The 23767-nt window shown below is 51.3% G+C and overlaps 1 protein-coding gene across 5 annotated transcripts in view; it reads left to right on the forward strand.

The window, feature by feature from the left end:
* Positions 1-23767, forward strand: part of RPH3AL (rabphilin 3A like (without C2 domains)) — a 158134-nt gene that overhangs the window by 61659 nt on the left and 72708 nt on the right. For all 5 annotated transcript variants that reach the window (XM_081220050.1, XM_081220047.1, XM_081220048.1 and 2 more), the window contains exons 2-4: positions 7755-7866; positions 11612-11755; positions 14456-14585. In XM_081220050.1, the coding sequence (XP_081076176.1) occupies positions 7790-7866; positions 11612-11755; positions 14456-14585 (351 nt within the window). In that variant the 5' untranslated portion in view covers positions 7755-7789. The remainder of the gene's footprint in view (positions 1-7754; positions 7867-11611; positions 11756-14455; positions 14586-23767) is intronic.

Consider the following 23767-nt stretch of genomic DNA (forward strand, 5'->3'; position numbering starts at 1 on the left):
CTCACAGTTTACAAATCAAACTCCAAACGGTGCTGGGAGGTTGGACTCAGCAGGATACTGAGGTCAGGGTTGGGATTTTGTCTACCAAATGCCATTTGTATCAGTTATCTATTGCCATGGTAATGCCACGTAACATCCATTTCCTAACGGGGTGGTTTATGACATTTCTTTATTGCTTCTGAGTCTGTGGGATGGCTGCTGCTCTTGCCTGGGCCTCATGTCTCCTTCATCCTGGTTCAGCCACTCCCAGAAGACCCACCTGCACCTGTGTGGAAAGATGCACTTTTGTTCTCTCTCAGTGGCTGTTTGGACCCGGCGTCCTGCACCTGTTGGTGACTTGTGTTTGCCTTCGCACGTGATGTCCCCTCCTAGACCCTGCGGCTCCTTTCAGCCCTTCCATCCCCCCTGCCTCTTTCTCGCCGTTCTCCCTGTATCATCTCTGCTCTTCCCACGAGGTCAGACCCTACGGCTCCATGAACGCTCTTCCATTCACGTCCCAGCCTGGGGCGTCAGACATGGCTCAGTTGTATGTACCAGTGAAAGTTTCCCTGAAATAAAACCAAGGAGGTGAAAACACCAGGGTCTGAAGGTGGAAAGAGAACCCCACCAGGAGAAGGTGTGGGCGATGAGGAGTTGTCCTTGCTTGGTGTCAAGCTGTCCTTGTCCCTGTGGTCCTGTAGGCAGGGCAGAGCCTCCGTGGGTGGATGTGATCCTCTCGTGTGATCCTCTCGAGGGGCAGGTTGTTTTGCCCTCCGGTATCTTTTTCAGAATCTGGTACATCTCAGAGACAGCTGCAGGCTAGAAACGTTTTCCAGGCTGTGTTAAAGAGACTGTAAGATTTGGAAGGTTGGGTCAGTAATGTGAGCTGTTCTTTGGAGTTTACAGGCTTGTGTTTTCATTTCCTCTTCTCTGCGGGCCTGTGTGGAGGTGGAGACCCCAGCCCTCTGTAGGGAGAACTCGGCTGGCGAGGTGTTACCTGACCACTGGGTCACCGGGCTCTCAGGCCGGTGTGGCTTCACCAGATTCTAAGCCCACAAAGTCCATTAAGAGGGAGAAGCTTTCTTTTAAGTAGACTTGAATGTTTGCAGAGAAGAGGTCTTTTTTTTTTTTTTTTTTTTTTGCGCTACGCGGGCCTCCCACCGCTGCGGCCTCTCCCGCTGCGGAGCACAGGCTCCGGACGCGCAGGCCCAGCGGCCATGGCTCACGGGCCCAGCCGCTCCGCGGCACGCAGGATCCTCCCGGACCGGGGCACGAACCCGTGTCCCCTGCGTCGGCAGGCGGACTCTCAACCACTGCGCCACCAGGGAAGCCCCCTGTACACATTATTAAAAGCAACTTGTTGGAGATTTACAGACAGATTCTTCCATCTCTGAGTTCTGAGTTTGAAAATACAAAAGTCCACATGAGGCCGACCGGACACAGCTGCCTGCAGCAGAACTTTTTTTTTTTTTTTTTTTTTTTTTTGCGTTACGTGGACCTCTCACTGTTGTGGCCTCTCCCGTTGCAGAGCACAGGCTCCGGACGCGCAGGCTCAACGGCCATGGCTCACGGGCCCAGCGGCTCCGCGGCATGTGGGATCTTCCCGGACCGGGGCGCGAACCCGCGTCCCCTGCATCGGCAGGCGGACTCTCAACCACTGCGCCACCAGGGAAGCCCAGCAGAACTTTTTGTAGTGAATGATTCTAGATGTGCTTTGGAGGTGCATTTCAAAAAAAAATACACTTCCTTTCCCTTTGGGGAATTTATCCTAAGGAAATAATCAGAAGTGGGCGCAAAGATTTCTCTCCCAGATATCCATTTTAAAGCTGAATATAATAGAGTAAAATTGGAAACAATCTGTGTGCCTCCCCCAGGAGGAAAATGATGAAATACATCCAGAATACTAAGTTACAATTAAGAATCATGTTTCTGAGGACTTTTAATAAGGTGAGAAAGTGCAGTATGATAAGAAAGCAGAGCAAACAGCGTGTGTAGTAAGAACCCAATTTTATTTAAAATCTGTACACAGACACCTAGGAAAACATGGGAAGATCTTACACGAAGATGGTGAGTCTTCATATGGGGGTGGGTGCTGAGTGCGTTTAGGGCGCATATTTGGCAGTGCCCGGGAGAGACCACGGGAGCTTGCATTTTGACTGTTGCCCAGTGGAGTCGGCTGTGACTCCATCATTTGCCTGCAGCAACTAACGCCAGGGTGACACGCTTTTGGCTTTAAGGAGCGGAGAGTTGATCTCCCAGTAAGAATGTTCGCTTTCACAGATCTGCCTTGAAAGTTTCCTGGGGCTCACAAACCTCTGGCCCCTAGGAATTTTCTCCAGAAACCAGCACCAGGCAAGTTGTGATTCTGTCTCCCCACGGGTCCCCTGAGCCCTTGTGCTGCAGGGTTTAGAAGCGCTGGGGAGGGTGCTGCTCAGCTTGTCTTGCCCAGCGGGGTGCAGGCAGCACCCGGAGGCCCTGCTGGGCCCCTCTGCAGGGAGGCGGCTCAGACAGAGCACCTGGGTGCTAACTACCACGTGGGGAATCCTGAGGAACAGACTGCCTGGGAGTGACCAGGCCACAGAACATAGTGAGAGCCCCGCCCTGCTCCGAGCATGTCTGGCTTGTTGTCTGAGTTCCTGCTTGTCTGAGAAAGGTGATTTGTCTGATGAAATCAGCTCCACTGCAGTTTATTCACTAAACACCTACTTTGTAGCCGGCCCTGTGCAGGGATGGAGAGAGGATGCAGGCCCCCCCGGGAGCCCACGAACACGTGCGTGTGCGCACACACACACACACACACACACACACCCATCCTTCAGCCTCTCCCCTCTCACAGCTGGAAGGGCCTCCAAGACAGGCCGGGCCCCAGGTGCTGCTTCTCCCCTCATTTAGAGCAAGGCTAGAGCCCCCTGCAGCCCTCCGCCTGCAGCCCCCGCTGCCTCTGCTCCGCTCCAGGCCCTGGGCCATTTCCACTTGTGAATGTGTGGGTTCGCCTTCCTGCTTTTTACTTACCTTCTTTAAGCCCCCGTTTTGGTCCCTCATCATTTGATTTTTTTTTTTTTCCAAGTTGGATCTCTACCTCTCTTATGCAAAAATCCCATTCTTTTTTTTTTTTTTTAAATTTCTTTCTTTATTTGGTTGCTCCGGGTCTTAGTTGCGGCTTGCCAGCTCCTCTGTTGTGGCATGCGAACTCTTAGTTGCGGCATGCATGTGGGATCTAGTTCCCTGACCAGAGATTGAACCCGGGCCCCCTGCTTTGGGAGTGCAGAGTCTTACCCACTGTGCCACCAGGGAAGTCACCTCATCATCTGATTTTTGTCCAGGACAGATCGAAGTGTGTCAGTACAAGGGCGCGGTCCGTGTTCAGCTCACATGCACTGCTCTTTGGAAGTCTGAAGGACCCAGCTCTTAAGAGGGCCTGGACCTTGGGAAGGGCACCTCCTGCCCTGCTCCTCCTCGAGGCCCCCGCCGGAGGCGGAGCAGAACCCAGGAGGTGTGTTGGGTGGCAGTGAGCACACAGCTTGGCAGAAGAGGGGGTGCGGGCAGCCGGGGGCAGGGGCCAACTGGCGGGCGAGGAGCTGGCAGCCAGCTCAGTCTGCAGGGGTTTGGGGATCCTAAGCTGACTCTGTCCGCAGTTTCCTAAGACATGTTTCCCCAGGCTACCCTTCCCCTCCCACCACCTGTCCCGCGATTGCTCCGCGTGGGCGAGGGACAGCTGTGCCTTCCGAGGGGCCAGCCACAGCCCGGGGCAGGCACCTCAGTCCCTGGACGGGGCCTGAGTTCTTGCTCGGAGCCACCGCTGTGGAGATGCTCGGCCGCGAGCTTACCATCGTCGAAGACCCTGCCACCAGCGCCCAAGGCCCCAGGCCCCGGGAGGGGACCTCTCTCTCATCTCCCTGGGCCTCTCTGACGTGTTTGGCTCCGTGGGCTCATCTTCCTCAAAGCTCCAGAAGCGAGATGGGTGGGAGACCCAGGATGCCTCCTCCTCCCTGCCCCGGGGACCAGGCTGGGGTGGGGACTCAGATCCCCCCACCAGGTTGGAGCAGCGACCGACCTCCCACCCCAGGGTCCTTCTCCAGTCCCCCGCCTGCTATCCCTGCATCCCTCCTGCAACTGAGCGGGTGGGAATCTGTTGGAATTGCCCAGGGCAATCCCTCCAGCCTGTCTGTCTCAGCTCCGTCGGGTACCGATGGGGAAACTGAGGCCCAGGGAAAATAACTAATGGTTCCTGGTCTTCCAGTAAGTTTGCATAAAAGCCGGACTTTCCAGGTCTTTTCTCTCCTAGTTGAGTGATCCTCACTGCTACGAAACCTTTCCCTTCATACTTACAGTGCAACGTGACCCGATGCAGAAATAGTATTGGTTAAGGGTTAGCAGACCCGCATAGGTGTGACCTTTTCTCAGTCTCTCATCCTCATTCTTTTTTCTTCTGCCCAACAAAAAATAATTAGATTGAGGAAGAACAGAACAGAGCCTGTGGGTGGCTGCAGAGTCATTTTGGCTCAAGTTAAAAAAACAAAAGGAACAGACCTCACATGGGTCAGAGGACAGATAAATGTTAGTTTGGGGGTTCTCTTGTCAGTGATCCCAAAACTCTGGCCCCCTAAGAAGTGACCCAGGGACTTCCCTGGCGGTCCAGTGTTTAAGACTTCGCTTTCCAATGCAGGGGGTATGGGTTTGAACCCTGGTTGGGGAGCTAAAATCCCACATACCTTGCGGCCAAAAACCAAAACATAAAACAGAAGCAATATTGTAACAAATTCAATAAAGACTTTTAAAATGGTCCACATCAAAAAAAAAAAAAAAACAACAGAAGTGACCCAAAGGGGACAAGAGAAGTTCATTGTTTGGAGGTTCGCTTGGGGGCGACGTGTTTGGGGCCGTGAGGCGCTGCTGCTTCTCCACCTGTGTTTGCTGCCTTCTCCTGGACGTCCCTACCTGTCCCGCTGTAAAGGAGGTGAAGGTTCGAGCATGAGAGCACAGGGTCCCTCCTTTCTTCCCACCTCCTCCCCCGACTCAGCTCCGCTCCCTTTTGGTTCAGAAGCTTCTGCAGATGATGGAATTCCCACCCTGAGATTCCCCGGCTTGCCCCTCCCTCTGGGTCACCACTGGTGCATCCCTGCTTTTGTGAGGGTGCCTGGTGGGCAGGAAGGCTCAGGGCCTTCTAGTGCTGGGAGCAGTGGCCCGAGACACGGTGCCCCCTGCAGGCCACGGCAGGAATGGCAGTGCCTATGAGGTGATGGACACCTAGTTAACCCTGGGCACAGCCTGTCCCCATTAGGGACACCGCATCACTTCCATTTCTTGAAGCTCCCAGAATATTTTTTTAAAATAATAAGGAAACAGGGCTACTGAGATGAGTGTGTTTTAAATGTTTACTTGGAACAGGGTAATGCTTTTCACACCCATGCAGCAGTGTGACTGCGCTATTCACGAGATAACAGAACTTATTAAAAAAAACAACAAAACAAGTCGTAGCTGAAATGGGACTGGTTTAAAGTTGTTTGATGAGCGTGTCATTTTTGAGCCCACCTGTGTTTTCCTGGACTGGATGTGAGTCTCCTTTGGGAGAAGGTCCAGACTTTAAATGTGAGGAGGCCTTTGGTGACGGTGGCACCAGCAGCCCTCCCAGCACTGGGCCTGGCCATGGGGACTCCACACGCGACTCTTTGGGGCCTGGGTTAACTCAGGTCTCACTCTCAAGGTGGCTGACAATGGGGAGTGGGTGCCTGGATCAGCCGAGTGGAATAGAGAGCCCACTGCGGTCAAGGTAGTGGGCTTGGTCCCTGAGTGGGTCAGTTAGCTGCAGTCTGCATGCTGCCCCCTGCTGGCCCCTGCTGGTCATCACAGAAATAGGTGACATTGGTCTAGAACAACAGTTCTCAAACCACGGTCCAGGGATCTCTGGGGGTTCCCAACGCCTTTCGGGGGGCAGGCAAAGTAAAAACTATTTTAATAATAATAATAATACACTTGGTCAAGTTCTCTCACAAATATACAGGTGAAAAGTTCATTGGCATGAATGCCACATTGGAACTAATCTTTAAGAAACTACCATCTGTTGAGTTTGGGTACAGTATGAAAGAAGAATGTCCACAATTGTCTGGGAAGGCTATTAAAATACTCCACCCTTTCCCAGCTATAGCATGTATCTGTGAGAGTCTGGATGTCCTTCATGTAGATTTAACAAATCTACATATCACAAAAGATTGAATGAAATGTCAGATATGAAACTGACTTTTGTTTAGCCAAACATTACATAGATTTGTAAAAATGAAAAACAATACCATTATTCTCACTAACTGTTTTTGTTTTGAACATATAGTTTTTAAATAAAATATGTGAGCATCTCATGGGTTTATTATTTTTTGATGAATTGACAATTAACATTTTTTCTCAGTGTTCATTTCTCATATGGTAAATATCAGTAGCTATAGCCCATAGCATTTGGAGTTCTCAAGAATTTTTTATAACAGTTTAATGATATGTAGTTCACATACCATAAAATTCAGACATGTAAAGGGTACAGTGCAGTGGTTTCAATGAATTCTCAAAGTTGTGCAACCATCACCACTCTCTAATTCCAGAACATTCTCATCATCCAAAAAAGAAACCCTGAGCCCGTTAGCAGTCACTCCCATTCCTCCCTCCCCTCCACCCCCAGCCCCTGGCAACCACTAATCTACTTTCTGTCTCTATGGATCCGCCCATTCTGGACATTTTATATAAATAGAACCATACAATATGTGGTCTTTTGTAACTGGCTTCTTTCACTTAGCGTGTTTTCAGGGTTCATCCATGTTGTGTAGCCTGTGTCAGCACTCCATTCCCTTTTATGACCAAACAATTTTCCATTGTACACATTTTATCCATTCATCAGTTAGTGGACATTTGAATTGTTTCCACTTTTTGGCTGTTATGAATAATGCTGCTGTGAATATTCACGTACAATGTCATATGTGGACATACGTTTTCTGTTCTCTTGTGTTTATACTTCAAAGTCCTTTCTGGGTCTTATGGTAACTCTGTGTAACATTTAAGGAATGGCCAGACTAATTTCCAACCTCAGTGATTTTTAAGCGTGTAAAGGAGTCCTGTGTTTGAGAACCACTGGTCTGGAGGGGTTTAGACCAGGGGAGTGTGGATAACTCAGTACTGCCCCTCGTCTTTGCTCTGGGGTTGGGATTCCCTCAAACTCCTCCCTCTCCCTTCCCCTCCTTACTCTCCCCACCAACACACGTCCTTGGTGGCAAGGAGAAAGTCAGCTAAGCTCGACTGCACAAGTTAAGCCACCAGCAAGCTCTGGAGCAGGGTCTCCTCCCTGCAGGATTCCCAAGGGGGCCATTTTCATTGTGGTCCCCATGAAGTAAAGCAGGGGAAGTACTTGGAGGATGCAGGGATCAAGCGCCCTTGGGGCTTGCCCGCTACATTGAAAACTGCTGAGGTGTGCCTCTTTTCTCCTCTCCGATTCTGTCCCTTTGACATCCTGCCAGTCGAGTCCAACCTTGTCACTTAGCTGCGTGATCCACCTAGCTACCCCTCCCAGAATCACGAGTCTTTTGAAAGAGGAGCTTTGAGGGAATAGCATTTAGCTGGAGGAGTGATTCTGCTGGTGAGATTCCAGACATCCTCGGGGACAGGGTGGGGATGGGGCAGGGGCCGGCAACGGACAGGGGTAGGTTGGAAGTACCGGTTTTGGGTGTCTGAGAGACCCTGTCTGCCGTCTGTACCCCAGCCAATGACACGCTCTTTCTTCTTCCCTCTTCTCCCCTCAGATGTGACTCCACACCCTGGCTGGGTGCTCCAAGTCATGGCCGACACCATCTTCGGCAGTGGGAATGATCAGTGGGTTTGCCCCAATGATCGGCAGCTTGCCCTGCGAGCCAAGTGAGTACCTCTAGGGCTTGGCCGGGCCCTCCCTTCCCTCCCCCCTCCTAGTTCCCCTCCTTTCTTTGACAAGATTCAATCCCAAGCCTCCAGAAAGAGCAGTTTGGAGACAAGTGCCCATCAAATACACACCACACTCCTGGCGCTGAGCTGGGCGCCTAACAGCCATTCACTCATTTAACTGCCATATGGAATGTGTTCCCATTTCTCAGATGAGGACAGTGAGGCTGAGGTCCTCACCCAAGTCACCCACCTTGTCAGTGGCAGGGCTGGGACTCCCCTGGGTCCATCTGACCCCACACCTGTGTTCTTTCGATCACAGTAGGCTCCAGGGAGCCAGGCCACTTCCTTTACCTTCTCTGTTAAGAGTATAAATCCCCCATCACTGAGCCTTCAGCCCCTGAGTCCCTGGCAGCGGGGAGCCTTTGATCTCTGGATGCCCACTTCATAGTTGAGTTGACAGACCAAGGGCTTGTCTGACTTACGAAGAGCCGCCCTCTGGGCTGAAGCACACAACCAGCCTTGAAGCATCCCAGGTCTCTGCCGTGCTCGTCGCAGGGTCTCTCTTGTTCTGGTTTGCCCCCAGTTTTCCTGTTATCTCTCAGCCTGGTGACCCCTCGGCTGTAGTTAGATCAGCCCATCTCCACCCACTGCCCCCCTCCGTGGCTGGAGACCAGGGGCTCCCAGATGCCTCTCCAGCCTTCCAGTCTCTTCCTGTCCCTCCAGGGAGTTGGGAGTCCCTGGGGTCAAATAAGCCCAAGAGTGCCTCTTCATCTGTCAAGTCGTGCTGGGTACAGGAGCCAGCATTTCCCAAATGGGACCAAGTTCAAGAAATTTGCGATGAAACATTGTGAGCCTGCAGGGAACAGAGCTGAAACATCAAAAGAGGGTAGAAAAATGAATCTGAAATGCCCAAGAAGAGTGGAGGCCTGCGTGATTTGCAGGACTCTTTGCACCACACTTAATTTGTCCCGCTCACTGGGATGGCTCGGCTCTTTTAGCCCCCATGTGACCCCTGTGGGGGAGAGACCAGGGGTGGAACCGTCCTCTCTCCCTCTCTCCTCTGACACCAGGCGAGATGATGCGTCCTCCGTGGCTGGATGTGAGGAGCTGACGAGAGCTGGGCTCTTGTAGGAGGGCCCAGTGTGACCCCTGGTGATCCCGCCGGCATTCCCTTTGGCTCTCCGTGACCTGGTCTTGCGCTCAGCAGCAGCCAGAAGCTGTTGTAGCGCCTTTTATTTATTTATTTATTTTTGGCTGAGTTAGGTCTTTGTTGCTGCACGCAGGCTTTCTCTAGTTGCGGCGAGCGGGGGCTATTCTTCGTTGTGGTGTGCGGGCTTTTCATTGCAGTGGCTTCTCTTGTTGCGGAGGACGGGCTCTAGGTGCGTGGGATTCAGTAGTTGCAGTACGCGGGCTCAGTAGTTGTGGCACACGTGCTTAGTTGCTCTGCGGCTTGTGGGATGTTCCCGGGCCAGGGCTCGAGCCCGTGTCCCCTGCATTGGCAGGCAGATTCTTAACCACTGCGCCACCAGGGAAGCCCGTAGCGCCTTTTATCTCCTCCCCGGGGTGTGCTGCCTTGTAATGCCAGGCTCCTTAAAGGAGAGTGTTACAAATCCCTGCAGCCAGGGACAGGTGAATGTGTACCCCTGCCCACTCCAAGGCCTGGCCTCCCTTCCTGTCCCCACCAGTCCTGCCCCGTTCCCATTCTTTGCTTTCCTCAGCTCTGTGAGGGTCACTTAAAAAAGTACTAGTCTAGGGCAAGGTATTTTTAAAAATTGAAGTATAGTCGATTTACAGTATTATATTTGTTTCAGGTGTACAATATAGTGATTCAATATTTTATAGATTATACTCCATTTGAAGTTATTGTAAAAATTATTGGCTGTATTCCCTGTGCTGTACAGTATATCCTTGTAGCTTATTTATTTGATACACAGTAGTTTGTACCAAGGCATTTTTTTAAATTGGAGAAATAGGCAGTCTAGAAGTCTGGACCTCTCCAATGCAGCACATTACTTTATGCCTTCATGCCTTTGCCCGTTCAGTGTCCTTTGCCTGAAAGCCAACTCCCTGCTTCCATTGGGGGAGCTCCTATTCATCCTGCAAAACCCAGCACAAATGCTACCTCTTTGGTTAAGCTGTTCCTAATGGTCTCACCCACGATCATTATAAAAACCATCACTAACTGCCACTTACTCAGCAACTGGGCATCTGCTATGTACAGAGCACTTTATATACCCTCCTTCTTTCACCTTCCTGGCATCCCTTAAAGAGACAGATCAGGCAATCAAGGATGAGCAGCTGTCCAAGTTCTCATACCTGGGAAAGGGCAGGGCCATAAGATGAGACCACCCATTGGGCTTCAGAATCTGGGTCCTTCACCTTAACCAGCCTGGGATGGCTTTCTCTCTACTCACAGAGAAAGGACACGCTTTGTAGCTCTCCTAACTTATACAGCGTCGGCAGTGCTTGGATGCGAGAGATGCACTGAGTGGTGACGTGAGGCCACCAGTGTCCATCCGCTTCAGGGAACCACTAGGAAGGCGTCCACACCCTCACCCTCCTGCCCTGTATCCTGTGTCACAATCTCTTGTCTGCTACCTCTTCTTTAGGGGAGCCCTTCTTTTTTTTTTTTTTTTTTTGGCGGTACGCGGGCCTCTCACTGCTGTGGCCTCTCCCGTTGCGGAGCACAGGCTCCGGACGCGCAGGCTCAGCGGCCATGGCTCACGGGCCCAGCCCCTCCGCGGCATGTGGGATCTTCCCGGACCGGGGCACGAACCCGCGTCCCCTGCATCGGCAGGCGGCCTCTCAACCACTGCGCCACCAGGGAAGCCCTAGTGGAGCCCTTCTAGAGCTGCTCCCCTGCCTGGGTCAATTCCCCTTATTTGTACATCCTCCTCACGCCCACCTGCGTGGCCTGCCCAGTGGCTCGTCCCAGCACCTAGCGAGCCTGGCATCACAGTGGATGCTCAATAAATAGGTATCGAATGAATCGCTCTCCGAATTTTTCAGTAAATAAATATTTTTGTAACTGATCGGACATCCGTCTCCCCCAGAATATTGTAGTTCTGGAGGGCAGTGACCTTGCCACCTTGTCCGTCTCTGTGTTCCCACCACCTGGCGCAGAAAGTCTGGGAGAAGCTGGGCCCCAGGGCGGGGAGTTGGGGCTTGGTCCACTGCTGCCACTCTCACCATCCAGAAAAACGGAAAGCGTTGGAGTTCTTCCCCTCAGTCCTGGGGCTCTGGGCCGGGCCCCAGCCCCGCCTCGCCACACTGGCCGGCCCTCACCGCTCCTCCTGTGCTGCGTTACCCTCCTGCCCTGGATCCCTCTCATTTTCAAAATGCTGCGTGAATATCCGTTTATCCTCAGCGCTTGTTTTTAACCTAATTACCAGTCTTTCCTGTCCCACAGTAAACTCCATCTCACTGTCTTGTACAACTCAGATCCGGGTGTTCATTCTTCTCTTGGTCCTCTTCGGTGCTGTTCCCTTGAAACCGCTCATGCTGTGGCCATGGCCTTCGGCACATTCCATGCTCCTGTCTCCCCCCAGCCCCCCCGAGGTGCTAAGGGGGTGCTGCTGTCCTTGTGGGACCCGGGAGCTGGCGGGTGGCAGAGGCAGCGTTTGGAGGCTGGTGTCTGAACCCCTTGCCCCTGACACACAGACTGTGCTCAGGGGACCTTTGTGGATGTGGCGGGGATGCCAGTTTGCACTGGGGTTGCACTTCTGTGTTGTCCTCTCTCAAGGTTGCAGACGGGCTGGTCTGTGCACACCTACCAGACAGAGAAGCAGAGGAAGAGCCAGTGCCTCAGCCCAGCCGAGGTGGAGGCCATCCTGCAGGTCATCCAGAGGGCCGAGCGGCTTGACGTCCTGGAACAGCAGAGAATTGGGTAAGGGCTGTTCCCAAGATGGGGCAGGAGTGAGGCCGTGGAGAGGGAAGCAAGGGCACTTAGTGCCAGATCAGTGGGCTGGGCGTCTGGCACCCTGGCTTCTAGTTCCAGCTTTTCACTGGGAGTGAGTCAGCTCTGCCTGAACACCCCTGGCGTGCAGATTCCTAACCCAGCCTGTCCAGGCCTCAGTATACCCCTCTGTAAGATGGGGATAGCGGCTGATGTATGGGCCCCAGGCTGTAGGGAGGATGAATGAGTGCCGTCAAACACGTTAAGGTCTGTTTAGCTCTGCACAAAGGAGGGTCACTGTGGTTCAGCCAGGGGAGGGATTGACGTGGAGGCTGAACTGTGGGTTCTCTCATCAAAGACCCACAGGAGCCGCTCTCCAGCTTATTCTAAGCTCTTCCGGCCTCCAGCATCCAGAGCTGTCTCCTACATAGTCTTCAGTTTTGTTGTATCTTTTTTGTTGTTTAATTACAAAAGCAATTCATACTTCCTAGACAATCTGAAAAACACAGGCAGGCGCGAGGAGGAAAACATAAATGCAGGGCACGGGCAGGAATTAATTTGATTCTGGTCTCCTTGTTCTTTTTCTATTTATCAATAGATGATCATTTTTAAAAAGTCAGACATTGTAGGAATGCACAGTTCTAGAAAGTGAAAGCACCACTACAAAGACCACTGCTGTCCAAACAGTTTGTTGTCTGTGCCTCCGTAATACTGACATATTACTACCATTCCGTTACAAAAAGGGTTTGTATCTGACAGACTAGGTGTCTTTTGCTCTTTTCTCCCCACCGCACCTGGCTGGGGCCCCTCCCTCTCTCAGGCCTAGCCCAAGGGTCCTGCAAAGCTCTGCAGGTCTCCGAGGTGCCTGTGCTGATGGTCCAGCACCACATCCCTCAGGCTCCCCCAGGAGGGCATGCTGGGAGCTGGTGAGGGGTGTCCCCCGTGGGCTCCCCGCAGCTGTGGGAAGCATTTGCGCCCCCCTCCCATCCATCTGAGCTGCCATCTTTGCCTTCCCTGTGCTGCTCACATCGTCTGGCCCTGGCTGTGAGCGCTGGGTTTGGCTGGGGCAGGAATGGCCCAGGAGGCAGCTAATCATCTCAGAGGGAGGAGGTGCATCCTGTGTGTTTCCATGAGTGGGAGTCACAGGGCTGTACGGAGAGGGGGTCCCCCAAAAACAAGTGGGTCAGGCCAGGGCCGAACTCAGCTTTGCTCCCGGAACCCTGCAGGTCCCTGGAAGAGGGACGGCGATTCCTGTGCAAGTCAGGAGTGCCAACTGGAGGGCAGGTGGGCAGAGGCAGCCTCGGCGCCCAGTCCGCCCTCCGTCGTCGGCCCCCAGGCAGGGCCTGATCACCCCAGGGGAGAGGGTGGAGTTGCCATGAGACTTGGGGTGGCCTGAGTGTGGCCCTGGCTCTACCTCTGAGGAGCTGTGCAACGCTGGCAAGTGACTTCACATCTCGGAGCCTCAATCTTCTCACCTTTAAAGTGGGGGCGAAACAGCATCCTCTGCACTGGGCGGTTGTGAGAGTTACAGGACATAACGTACCCACACCCCGTCTTCCATGCATTCAAGAATTTTCACTGGGAATCCACTGGGCACTGGAGACACAGCGGCCAACAAAACCGAAGCAGAAGTGGCCGCGTGTTGTGGGCGTGGCAGTGTTGTATGACAGGTTGTCATGAAACAGGGGTCACGGTGGGCTGGGGGGCCGTGGGACTCAAGGAAAGGGACCTGTCCTGGGCTCAGCGGGGTTCAAAGAGGACCTCTTTCTCTCTCTCCCTCTAGCTTCTCCGTCCACCCAGGTGCTTAAGCCAAAAGCCTCTATTCCTTCCTGGATCCTTCTCTTACCTCTCCTCCCCCAAATCCATCCACAATGACTCTGAAATACAGCCCGTCCGTCCTGCTCTCCGTCCGCCTTCCCCAGCTCTCCCGCCGCCTCCTGCCGGCTTCCTCCCTGGACTCCCCCTGTAATCCCAGCTTTCCACAACGGCTGGAGGGAGCTTTTAGAAAAGTCACTTAGATCAGATCATTCCTCTACTTAAAACTCTTCAGTGGGTTCGCGTTGATCTTAGAAAACAATCCAAACTTCAAAAACCAATCCAACCTACAAACCCCGTGTAACCTGGCCCCTGCTCGCCCCTCCAGCCTCCTTTATCCCAGGCAGTGTAGCCCCCCGGCCTTCTTACCGTTCTAATGCGCCAGGGCCTTGCTGTTTGTACTTGCTGCTCGCCCAGCTCTTCACATGTTTGGTCCTTGTCATCCTCTACCTCTCAGTTCAGATGGCCTCAGAGAGGCCTTCACGAATCACCATCTAACATGCCCTGCCCCCTCCCAGCCCCACTTATTTTATTTCATAACACTCTCCCCTCTGAAGTCAGTTTGCTTGTTTGTGGACTTTCTCCCTTCATTGAACATAAATTCCATAAGAACAGGGACCGTGTCCATCTCTGGCTTGTTTGCTACAATATTCCCAGTGTCTGGCATGTTGTAGGTGCCCAGTTAATGGTTGGTGAGTGAGTGAATGATTAGGAGTTAGCCAGGGGAAGGGATGGGGCAGGGAACAGTACCCCAGGTGAGGGAACCAACCCCCAGGAAGTGGTATAGTACTGGGGCCCCGTGGCAGCCACGCCTGGGCAGGGGTCTGGTTGGAGACAGGAAGCACATGCCATCTGACTCTGTGTCCTGTGCTGCAGGCGGCTGGTGGAGCGGCTGGAGACCATGAGGCGCAATGTGATGGGGAATGGCCTCTCCCAGTGTCTGCTCTGTGGGGAGCTGCTGGGCTTCCTGGGCAGCTCATCGGTGTTCTGCAAAGACTGCAGGAAGGTAAGGCCCTGCTCTGGCTTCCCAGCCTGGACCAGCCCTGTTACTCTGTGGCTTTGCATCCTGGCTCCCAGGAGTGTGTGTGTGTGTGTATATTCGTGCATACATGTGTGCACACATGGTATCCTATGCTTCTTGACAAGAAGGATTGGGGCCTGAAGGTCAAATGGCCAGGCTTCTAGTGCCAGCTCTGAGGAGTGGACCTCTGGGTCTCACAGGTCTGGGTGTGAGTTCAGCTCTTCCACTAGCTGTATGACCTCAGAAAACTTATTTACTATGTCAAACCTCACCTTCCTCATCTATAAAATAGGGATAATGATAATATGTACCTTAGAGAGTTGTGAGGATTAGGTATTATATGCAAAGCTCTTAAAACCTTGTTTGGCATATAAGTATTCAGGATATATTATTAGTTGTCATTAAATAAATACAATTTTCCTCAGGGCCAAACAGTTTGCTAAGATTATACTTCCTATTCTATTGGTCTGCTCTCTTGATCCCTGGCCACTCAAATGAGAATGATCTTTGCAGCAAGGCCAAGTGGATTTTCTCCTTTTCGATTGTTCTAAATTATGCCACATATTAATATTGAGTCCAAGACTTCTTAAAATAACTTCTTGTTTTTCCTGGAGTTTCTAATTGCCTTTCTTTTCTCATTGACCAAAGAATAATGTGCCTTCCAGTCCTCAAGTTTATTTAGCATCTGAATTTTACTCTCTGTTGCGTGAAGCCTACTTTTTTTCTCCCTGCCAGAAACTCTTCTGGACTCTTATTCCTGCTCTAGCCTACAGTAGTTACTGCATAGCTGTCATCATGGGACTTCCCTTTACTGCCCTCCTAGGTTAGAAGCACTGTTCCCAAGACACCATGTCTTTTTCTTGTTTTGTTTTTCACTCTAGTTTTACTAGAACCCATTCTCAAGTAACTTCCATGTGCTAGTCATTATTTTAAGCCTGGAGTTATTTTGGTGAACAAGGCAGAGGAAGAACTTTCTCTCTTGAGGGAACCCAAAAAAAGTAATGTAATAGATAATAAGTAATAGTAAAGTAAATAAATAAAGTAAATAGTAAAGTAATAGATAAGAAGATTTCAGGAAGAAATAAATTCTGGAAAGAATTAACAGGGAATAGAAGACTGAGGGTGGGGTGGGGCGTTAAGAGTTGAGAGGACTGTAAAATATGGGAACGTCAAAGAAGTAAACATGGACTTGGCAGCAGAGGCCGTTGGCAGCCTTGACAAGGGCATGTTCAGTGATGTTCAAAATCTGGATGAGAGATCCAAGGTGCAAAGAAGTTAATGTACCAAATGAATAGGAGGGAAAGCCAGGATTTCCCCTAAGGTCCCTTTTCCCCTGTTCTGTCGCATGTGGTGAACTGGGCTGAGGAATGTGGATGAACTGGTGAGGGGTCCCAAGAACAGCGGAGGTGTGGGAGGGGCCTGAGGGTCAGGGAGGGGGTGGGCACTTTGGTGCCGCTCCTCCGCAAGCCTCCACAGGCCTAGACTAGATAGATACCAACGAGGTACTACTGGGCACAGGGACTCAGGAATGTCTTGCTCCCAGCACCTGGGCAGGTGGGGTTGTAGTATGTGGCTTGTGCCTGGGAGAATGAGGCCCAACAGCCTGTTTCCTCCTCCTGCCCCTCAACTCCATGACCTACTATAAATGTCCGGGTTTGCGGGACCATGAAGAGGGTGTCAGAGCCTTGTCTCCTTTCCCCAGAAAAGTTTGGGGCCTCTGCTGCAGAGGCAGGCTGCTGCCCCTGGCTGCTGAAGGGTTAATGCTCGCTGCTCCTTGCAGAGCCGTTTCCTAGGCAACAGTGGGAGTCCCAGGGGAGAACCTCGGTGGATGTGGGGGTGGGGGAATGCTCTTCCAGATACTCTCGCCACCCCCACCCCGTAGCTTTTTGGGAGGACATTTCCATTTGAAAATGTTCTTATTTCACAGCAGGCTGAAGACTTGGTCCTGGCTTGGATGGTGAGATCAGGAGCCCTCCGAGTTTCTGAGGGGACTTGTTCTTGGGTGAGAGTGGGAGGAGAGCGTGCCAATTAGGGCCACAGCTGAATGATGGGCATTTGTGGGGGTTATCTTCATCCATCCTTGAGAAGACCGTGTCATTCATTCAGTCATTCATTTACTCATTATGCAAATAGTAGAGGGTCTACTGTGTGCAGGCCCTGTTCTAGGTTCTGGCGATACCATGAACAAGATAAAGTCCTTGCTCTCATGGAGACTGTTTTCTAGGGGTAGGAGAAGACAGGCAATAAACAAATTTAAAATAACGTTAAGTAGACCTAGGGCTCTGTAGTGAATTAAAACAAAGTGCTCAAGTTGAGTCTCTATGAGCTCAGACCTGACCACAGCAAGAGCCAGCCCCAGGAAGATCCAGGTGGAGGAGCGTTGCAGGCAGAGGGACCAGCAGGCACCAAGGCCTGAGGCAGAAATGAGCTGGGCACGTTCAAGGAACTAATGAAGGCATCTGGGGCCGAGGGAGCAAGCGGTGGGCATAGCCAATCACACAGAGCTTTGTAAGTCAAGGTCAGGAGTTGAGATGTAATTCTAAGTTTCATGGGATGTCAGTGGAGCGTTTTAAGCAGGGATGTAATGTGATCTGGTTTGTGTTTTGAAGATGTGAGCCTAGCTGCTGTCTGGCAACTGCGTTACAGGGGGACATAGAGGCAAAGCAGGAGATGAGTTAGGTGGCGATGGCTGTCATTGGAAGATGATGAGGTTGGGGACGAGGCGACATAGGGACAAAGGCCATACGCTAAGGGAATCAATCTCTTCAATGTATTCTAAGCAAATAGGGAGGGGTTGGGGGGTGATTGAGGGTCCTAGGAAGGAAAGTGGGTCCTAGATTCCAAATGGGCCGGGGCTAGAGGTCACTTGGTCCTGCACGGTGAGGGGACGGAGGTCCTCCTGGGTTGCCGGTAAGTGCTGTTCCCATGCAGAGAGACCTGGGTTGTGCTCCAGCTTGGGCACAGTGCAGTGACCTTGTATGAGCCACTTAACCTCTCTGGGCCTCTGTTTCTTCATCTGTAAACGGGGGAATAGAACTACCTCATCACTGGGTGGGTGTGAGGCGTAGATGAGCTAATGCAGGGAAGCCCTTAGTGTCGGGTCCATCGCAAACACTCGGTAAAGGATTCCTGTTATGATTATTACCACTATTATGATTAATTCACGTCGAGGTCCTAGCTCTTCAGACTGCCCAGGTGGTACAAAAACAGAACCAACCTCACATACATCTCAGAAGAGGTTTCGTGATATCCCATGGATCAGTCAGCTCAGGCTGCCATAACAAAAGACCACAGACTGGGTGGCTTCAACAACAGAAATTGATTTCTCATAGTTCTGGAGGCTGGGAAGTCCAAGATCAGTGTGCTGGCCAATCTGGTTTCTGATGAGGACTCTCCTCCTAGCTTGCAGATGGCCACCTTCTCACTGTGTCCACACATGGTGGAGAGAGCTCTGGTCTCTCTCCTACTTCAGATAAGGACGCTAGTCTATTTGGATCAGGGCCCCTCCCTTATGACCTCATTTAACCTTAATTACCTACTAAAGACCCTGTCTCCTAATACAGTCACATTGGGGATTAGGGCTTCAACACAAGAATTTTGATGGGACACAATTCAGCCAATAGCAACCTATGTTCTCCTTTTTACAATTCATGTTTCCCTCCTTCCTTCTTCCTTCCTTCCTTGTTTCCTTCTTTCCTTCCTTCCTTCCTTCCTTCCTTCATCCCTCCCTTTCTCTCTCCCTCTCTCTCTCTCTCTCTCTCTCTCTCGCTCTCTCTCACTCTCTCTCCCCATCTCCCCCCACCACCCCCCTCTCCCCAGGATCTTACTTCCCCCACCAGGGATTGAACCTGGGCTCCGGCAGTGAAACTGCTGAGTCCTAACCACTGGACTGCCATTTCAATTCATGTTTTCTTGAACTGAAAATTGGAGTTCCCACAGTTAGTCCCAAAGTTTTTGTAATTTATATAAAAGCCTCTGGAAGCCTTTGTAGCTCTCCAGGATTGGATTTCTTAAGCAGGGAAACCAAACTTGATTTCTGTGCAAGTTCCTCAGGTGAACCTAACACTCAGTCACTTATTCAGCCTGTTCTTGGGTTAATTTTGGGTTAGGGGACTCCAAAAGGAGAAGGGTCCAGAACGGCCACTTCCCTCTGGTCCTCATGGTCAAGGTGGGCAGACAGTACCCTCTAGAGTGATGCTGACTATGGCTGGGACCAGGGTTTCCAGGACTGAGAACAATCAGGAGGGCTGCCTGGAGGAGCTGGCCCCTGAAAGTTGGTTAGGCTTATGAGAGGCTGAAAGCAGAGCCAAGGGCATTCCAGGGATGGAAGAACAGCACAGCAGAGGCATACAGCTGGAAATGGGCTGGGCAAGTGCCTGACTATGAGGATTCAGGCCCAGAAGACAGGGAGGACACCCTGGGCCACTCTGCCAGGTGGTGGTCGCTTAGGAGCCAAGTCTCTGGAGAATCAGGAGGGAGGCCCAGACTTAACCTCACAGCCCCCTGCAAAGCTTTAGCCCTTGTACAGGGGCTCTCTGGTGTCTGGGAGGGGTAGACAATGTCATCTATTCACTCTTTCAACAAATATGTGTTGTCATATAAATATGACAATATACTGGGGCAGGCATTGGGGATACAGTGTAAAGACACACAGATGCCTGCCCTCTAGGCAGTGGGTGTTAAATGATTATGGGTAATTAATTACAGTTGGGTTTGGGGTTACAGAGGCAGCCCTCGGGGGCTAAGAGAGATCTAACAAGGTAGTGACCAAATTGGGGGTATCAGGATCCCTCCACTCTGGGCTCACCAATTTCCGGGGTGCCTCCCTATTTATTTCTATCTCTCCTCTCCACCTCCCCACCTTTTGCAATGGCTATAGCACTGGCTCCCAGGAGGTGCTTGGGCAAGGGCAGGCTGCAGAGAAGGGATGCTGGGGAGATCTCTGACATGGGAAGCATCCAGATCCATGTCTGGGGGGCAGATCCTCAGGTGCTCCTGGCCACATGGCGGTGTCCCGAGCAAAAGCCCTGGCAGTGTTCGGCGGCCACAAGCTAATGAGCGTGAGGGTGGAACCCATGATGCTGGTCCTCAGAGCAGCGTCCCCTCTAATTGGGCCTGCATGCCCAGGCTGCCTGCTCTCATTATCAGAAGGCTGTGGTGGGAAGGGAGAGGGGCTGGCTGGTTCATTAGAGAGGTCTGGCACTCCTAATTGCTTAGGATGTGAGTCTGCCAGCTCTCACTTTAATTGAGAGTCTGGCTTCACCAATAATAGGGAGGCTGGGCAGGGCTGCTGGAGAGCCCACCTGAGCCCAGGATGGCGTTGTCACCGTGCGGGGGAAGCAATCAGAGTCTTCTCTGGTCTCAGCTACAATGTGCTCCACGTGTGGGAGCAGAGGAGCCTGCCCGTGACATGATGGTCTCGGTCACGTGTGCTGAGTCCTGGTGAACGAGAGTGAGGCAGGGCCTCCCTGGTGGTGCAGTGGTTGGGGTCCGCCTGCCGGTGCAGGGGACACGGGTTCGTGCCCCCGTCCGGGGGGATCCCACGTGCTGCGGAGCCTGTGCGTCCAGAGCCTGTGCTCCGTGGCGGGAGGGGCCGCAGCAGTGAGAGGCCCGTACTGCAAAAAACAAACAAACAGAAAGAGTGAGGCAGCCCCACACTTTGCTCAAAGCCTTCAGGGGACATCCAGCTGGTGGGGTGGGGTGGGCAGGCATCCCCCACCCAGGATGGGGGGCCATTGGAGGAAAGGTGCCAGGCCAGACCCTGATCCCTGTCCCCAACCCTGCTCAAGGCTCTGAGGAGCGGTATCCTGCTGAGGTCATCCTAGACCCACAGCAGGCAGTAACCCTGGAGCCACTAATCCCATCACGGGGGGCCGCACCCTCATGACCTCTCATTGAACTCTAATCACCTCCCAAAGGCCCACCTCCAAACACCATCACATGGAGGGTTAGGACTTCAACACACAAATTTTGAGGGGACACAAATACTTCATCCATAGCACCTACTGAATAGGAACTCTGCCAACAGAGGCAGTGTGTTTAACAAACAGCCCTCCTGGGGATTCTGATCCTCCTTGGGCTGGAAAACGGCTGCTCTGGGAATTCCCTGGAGGTCTAGTGGTTAGGACTCCGTGCGCTCACCGCTGAGGGCCTGGGTTCAACCCCTGGTCGGGGAACTAAGATCCCACAAACTGCATGGCATAGCCCAGAAAAAAAAAACAACAACCCTGCTTTAAGGTCCCAGCCCCAGGCCTGGCTCAGGGTGGTGGTGAAGGACCTCAAGTGACCGCCTTCCCTCTGCTTGTCTTGCTCCCCTTGCCCTCCCCATGTTCTCCCCTGCACCACACCCCCAAACCCTCAGCTTAGAGTCTCCTGCCTCCTCCCTCAGGCCATCCTCGCTCTTGCAAACAGTGAACATGGAGGCCACTGTCTCACCTTGTAATGTCCTTTGGAGTTTATAAAGCACTTTCACAAAAGTCATCCTTCTGGGTCCTTAGGGCAAAGCCATAAGGGAATCAGGGTCGGTGAGGCTGTTCCACAGTCACAGCTGGAGAACAGGGGCTCAGCTGAGGTGATGTGGGCTGCTCAGGTCACCTGGCCAGTTAGTGGGGAGCTGGGTCCCCCACGGTGAGTTGCTGTGCCATGCTGCCCCTCCATTGCTTCAGACCAAAGCATTCATTATCTCGTGCTTCCCCTTCCTTGGAGAAGCAGGGATATCTTAGTAAAGAACACAGGAGAAGCAACATCATACTCAATAGTTATTGAAAAATTTTCTGATAAAGTCTGGTATAAGACAAGTTCTATGTATCTGTATCACCACTTCTATCCAACATTGTGCTGGAGGCCTAACCACTGCAATCAGGCAAGAAATAGAAATGTGTAGCATAAGGATTAGAGAATAGCTAAGACGCATTATCATGAAAACATGGTTATATAACTAGAAAATCTGAAAACCTCTAAACACAAATGGTCAGTATTAGTTGGTGAATTTAGCAAGGTGGTTGTATACAAGTTTAATATACATACAAAAAAATCCGGACAGGTGTACCTCAGAGATACTGTGGGTTTGGTTCCACACCACTGCAGTAAAGCAAATATTGCAATACAGTGACAAATTTTTTGGTTTCCCAGTTCATATAAAAGTTATATTTACACTTTAGAGTCTTCCTTTCATGAACAGCTTCTGTGCAGTATGCGATGCTCTTTGATAGTATTTTACCCATAATAGAACTTCTTTTAAAATTGGAGTCAGTCCTTTCAAACCCTACCACTGCTTTATCAACTAAGTTTATGTGATAGTCTAAATCCTTTGTTGTCATTTCAACAATCTTCACTTCAACAATCTACTCCCTTCCCCGGGAGTAGATTCCATCTCAAGAAACCACTTTCTTTGCTCATAATTTCTTTGCTCTTTCTTTGCTATAAGAAACAACTCCTTATCTGTACAAGTTTTATCATGAGACTGCAGCAATTCAGCCACATCCTCAGGCTCCACTACTAACTCTAGTTCTCTTGTTATTTCCACCACATCTACTTCCTCCACCGATGTCTTGAACCCCTCAAAGTCATCCATGAGGATTGGAATCAACTTCTTCCAAATTCCTGATAATGTTGATATTTTGACCTCTTCCCATGAATCATGAATGTTCTAGTGGCATCTAGAATGGTGAATACTTTCCAGAAGGTTTTCAATTGACTTTGCCCAGATCCATCAGAGGAATCACTATCAGTGGTAGCTATAGCTTTATGAAATGTATTTCTTTTTTTTTTTTTTTTTGCGGTACACGGGCCTCTCCCGTTGCAGAGCACAGGCTCCGGACGCGCAGGCCCAGCGGTCATGGCTCACGGGCCCAGCCGTTCCGCGGCACGTGGGATCCTCCCAGACCGGGCCATGAACCCGCGTCCCCTGCATCGGCAGGAGGACTCCCAACCACTGCACCACCAGGGAAGCCCTGAAATGTATTTCTTAAATAATAAGACTTGATCCATGGGCTGCAGAGTGGATGTTGTGTTAGCAGGCATGAAAACAGCATTAATCTCATTGTACATCTCCATCAGAGCCCTTGGGTGACCAGATGCATTGTCAATGAGCAGTCATATTTTGAACAGAATCTTTTTTTTCTCAGGAGTAGGTCTCAACAGTGGGCTTAAAATATTCAGTAAACCATGTTGTACACAGATGTGCTGTCATCAGGCTTTGTTGTTCCGTTTATAGAGCTCAGGCAGAGTAGATTTAGCATAATTCTTAAGGGCTCAAGGATTTCAGAATGGTAAATGAGCATTGTCTTTAACTTAAATCTTCATTAGCCCCTAATAAGAGAGTCAGCCTGCCCTTTGAAGCTTTGAAGCCAGGCATTGACTTCCTCTCTCTGGCTATGGCATCCCCTTCCAGTAGAGGGCTGTTTCATCTATGTTGAAAATCTGCTGTTGAGTGTAACCACCTTCATTTATTATCTTGGCTTGATCGCCTGGATAACTTGCTGCAGCTTCTGCATCAGCACTTGCTGCTTCACCTTGCTCTTTTATGTTACGGAGACGGCTTCTTTCCTTAAACCTCATGAACCAACCTCAACTAGCTTCAGACTTCTGAAGCAGCTTCCAGAGCTTCCTCACCTCTCTCAGCCTTCATAGAATTGAAGAGAGTTAGGGCCTTGCTCTGGATTAAGCCCTTCCTTAAGGGAATGTTGTGGCTGGTCTAATCTTCTATCCAGATGACTCAAACTTTTTCCATATTCATAATAAGGCTGTTACACTTTCTTATCATTCATGGGTTCACTGGAGTAGCACTTTTTATTTCCTTCAAGAACTTTTGCTTTTTATTCGCAACTTGGCTAACTGTTTGGTGCAAGAGACCTAGCTTTAGTCTGGCTTGGCTTTCTTTTTTTTTTTTAATATTTATTTATTTATTTATTTGGTTGCACTGGGTCTTAGTTGCGGCAGGCGGGCTCCTTAGTTGTGGAGCACCAACTCCTTAGTTGCAGCATGTGGGCTCCTTAGTTGTGGCTCACAGTCTCCTTAGTTGTGGCTCAGAGGCTCCTTAGCTGCAGCTTGCCAGCTCCTTAGTTGCATCACACGGGCTCCTTAGTTGTGGCATGCAAACTGTTAGTTGCGGCATGCATGTGGGATCTAGTTCTGTGACCAGGGATCGAAGCCCGGCCCCCTGCATT

Source organism: Mesoplodon bidens, assembly GCF_964165515.1.
Source record: "Mesoplodon bidens genome assembly, chromosome: 19".
Classification (NCBI taxonomy): domain Eukaryota; kingdom Metazoa; phylum Chordata; class Mammalia; order Artiodactyla; family Ziphiidae; genus Mesoplodon; species Mesoplodon bidens.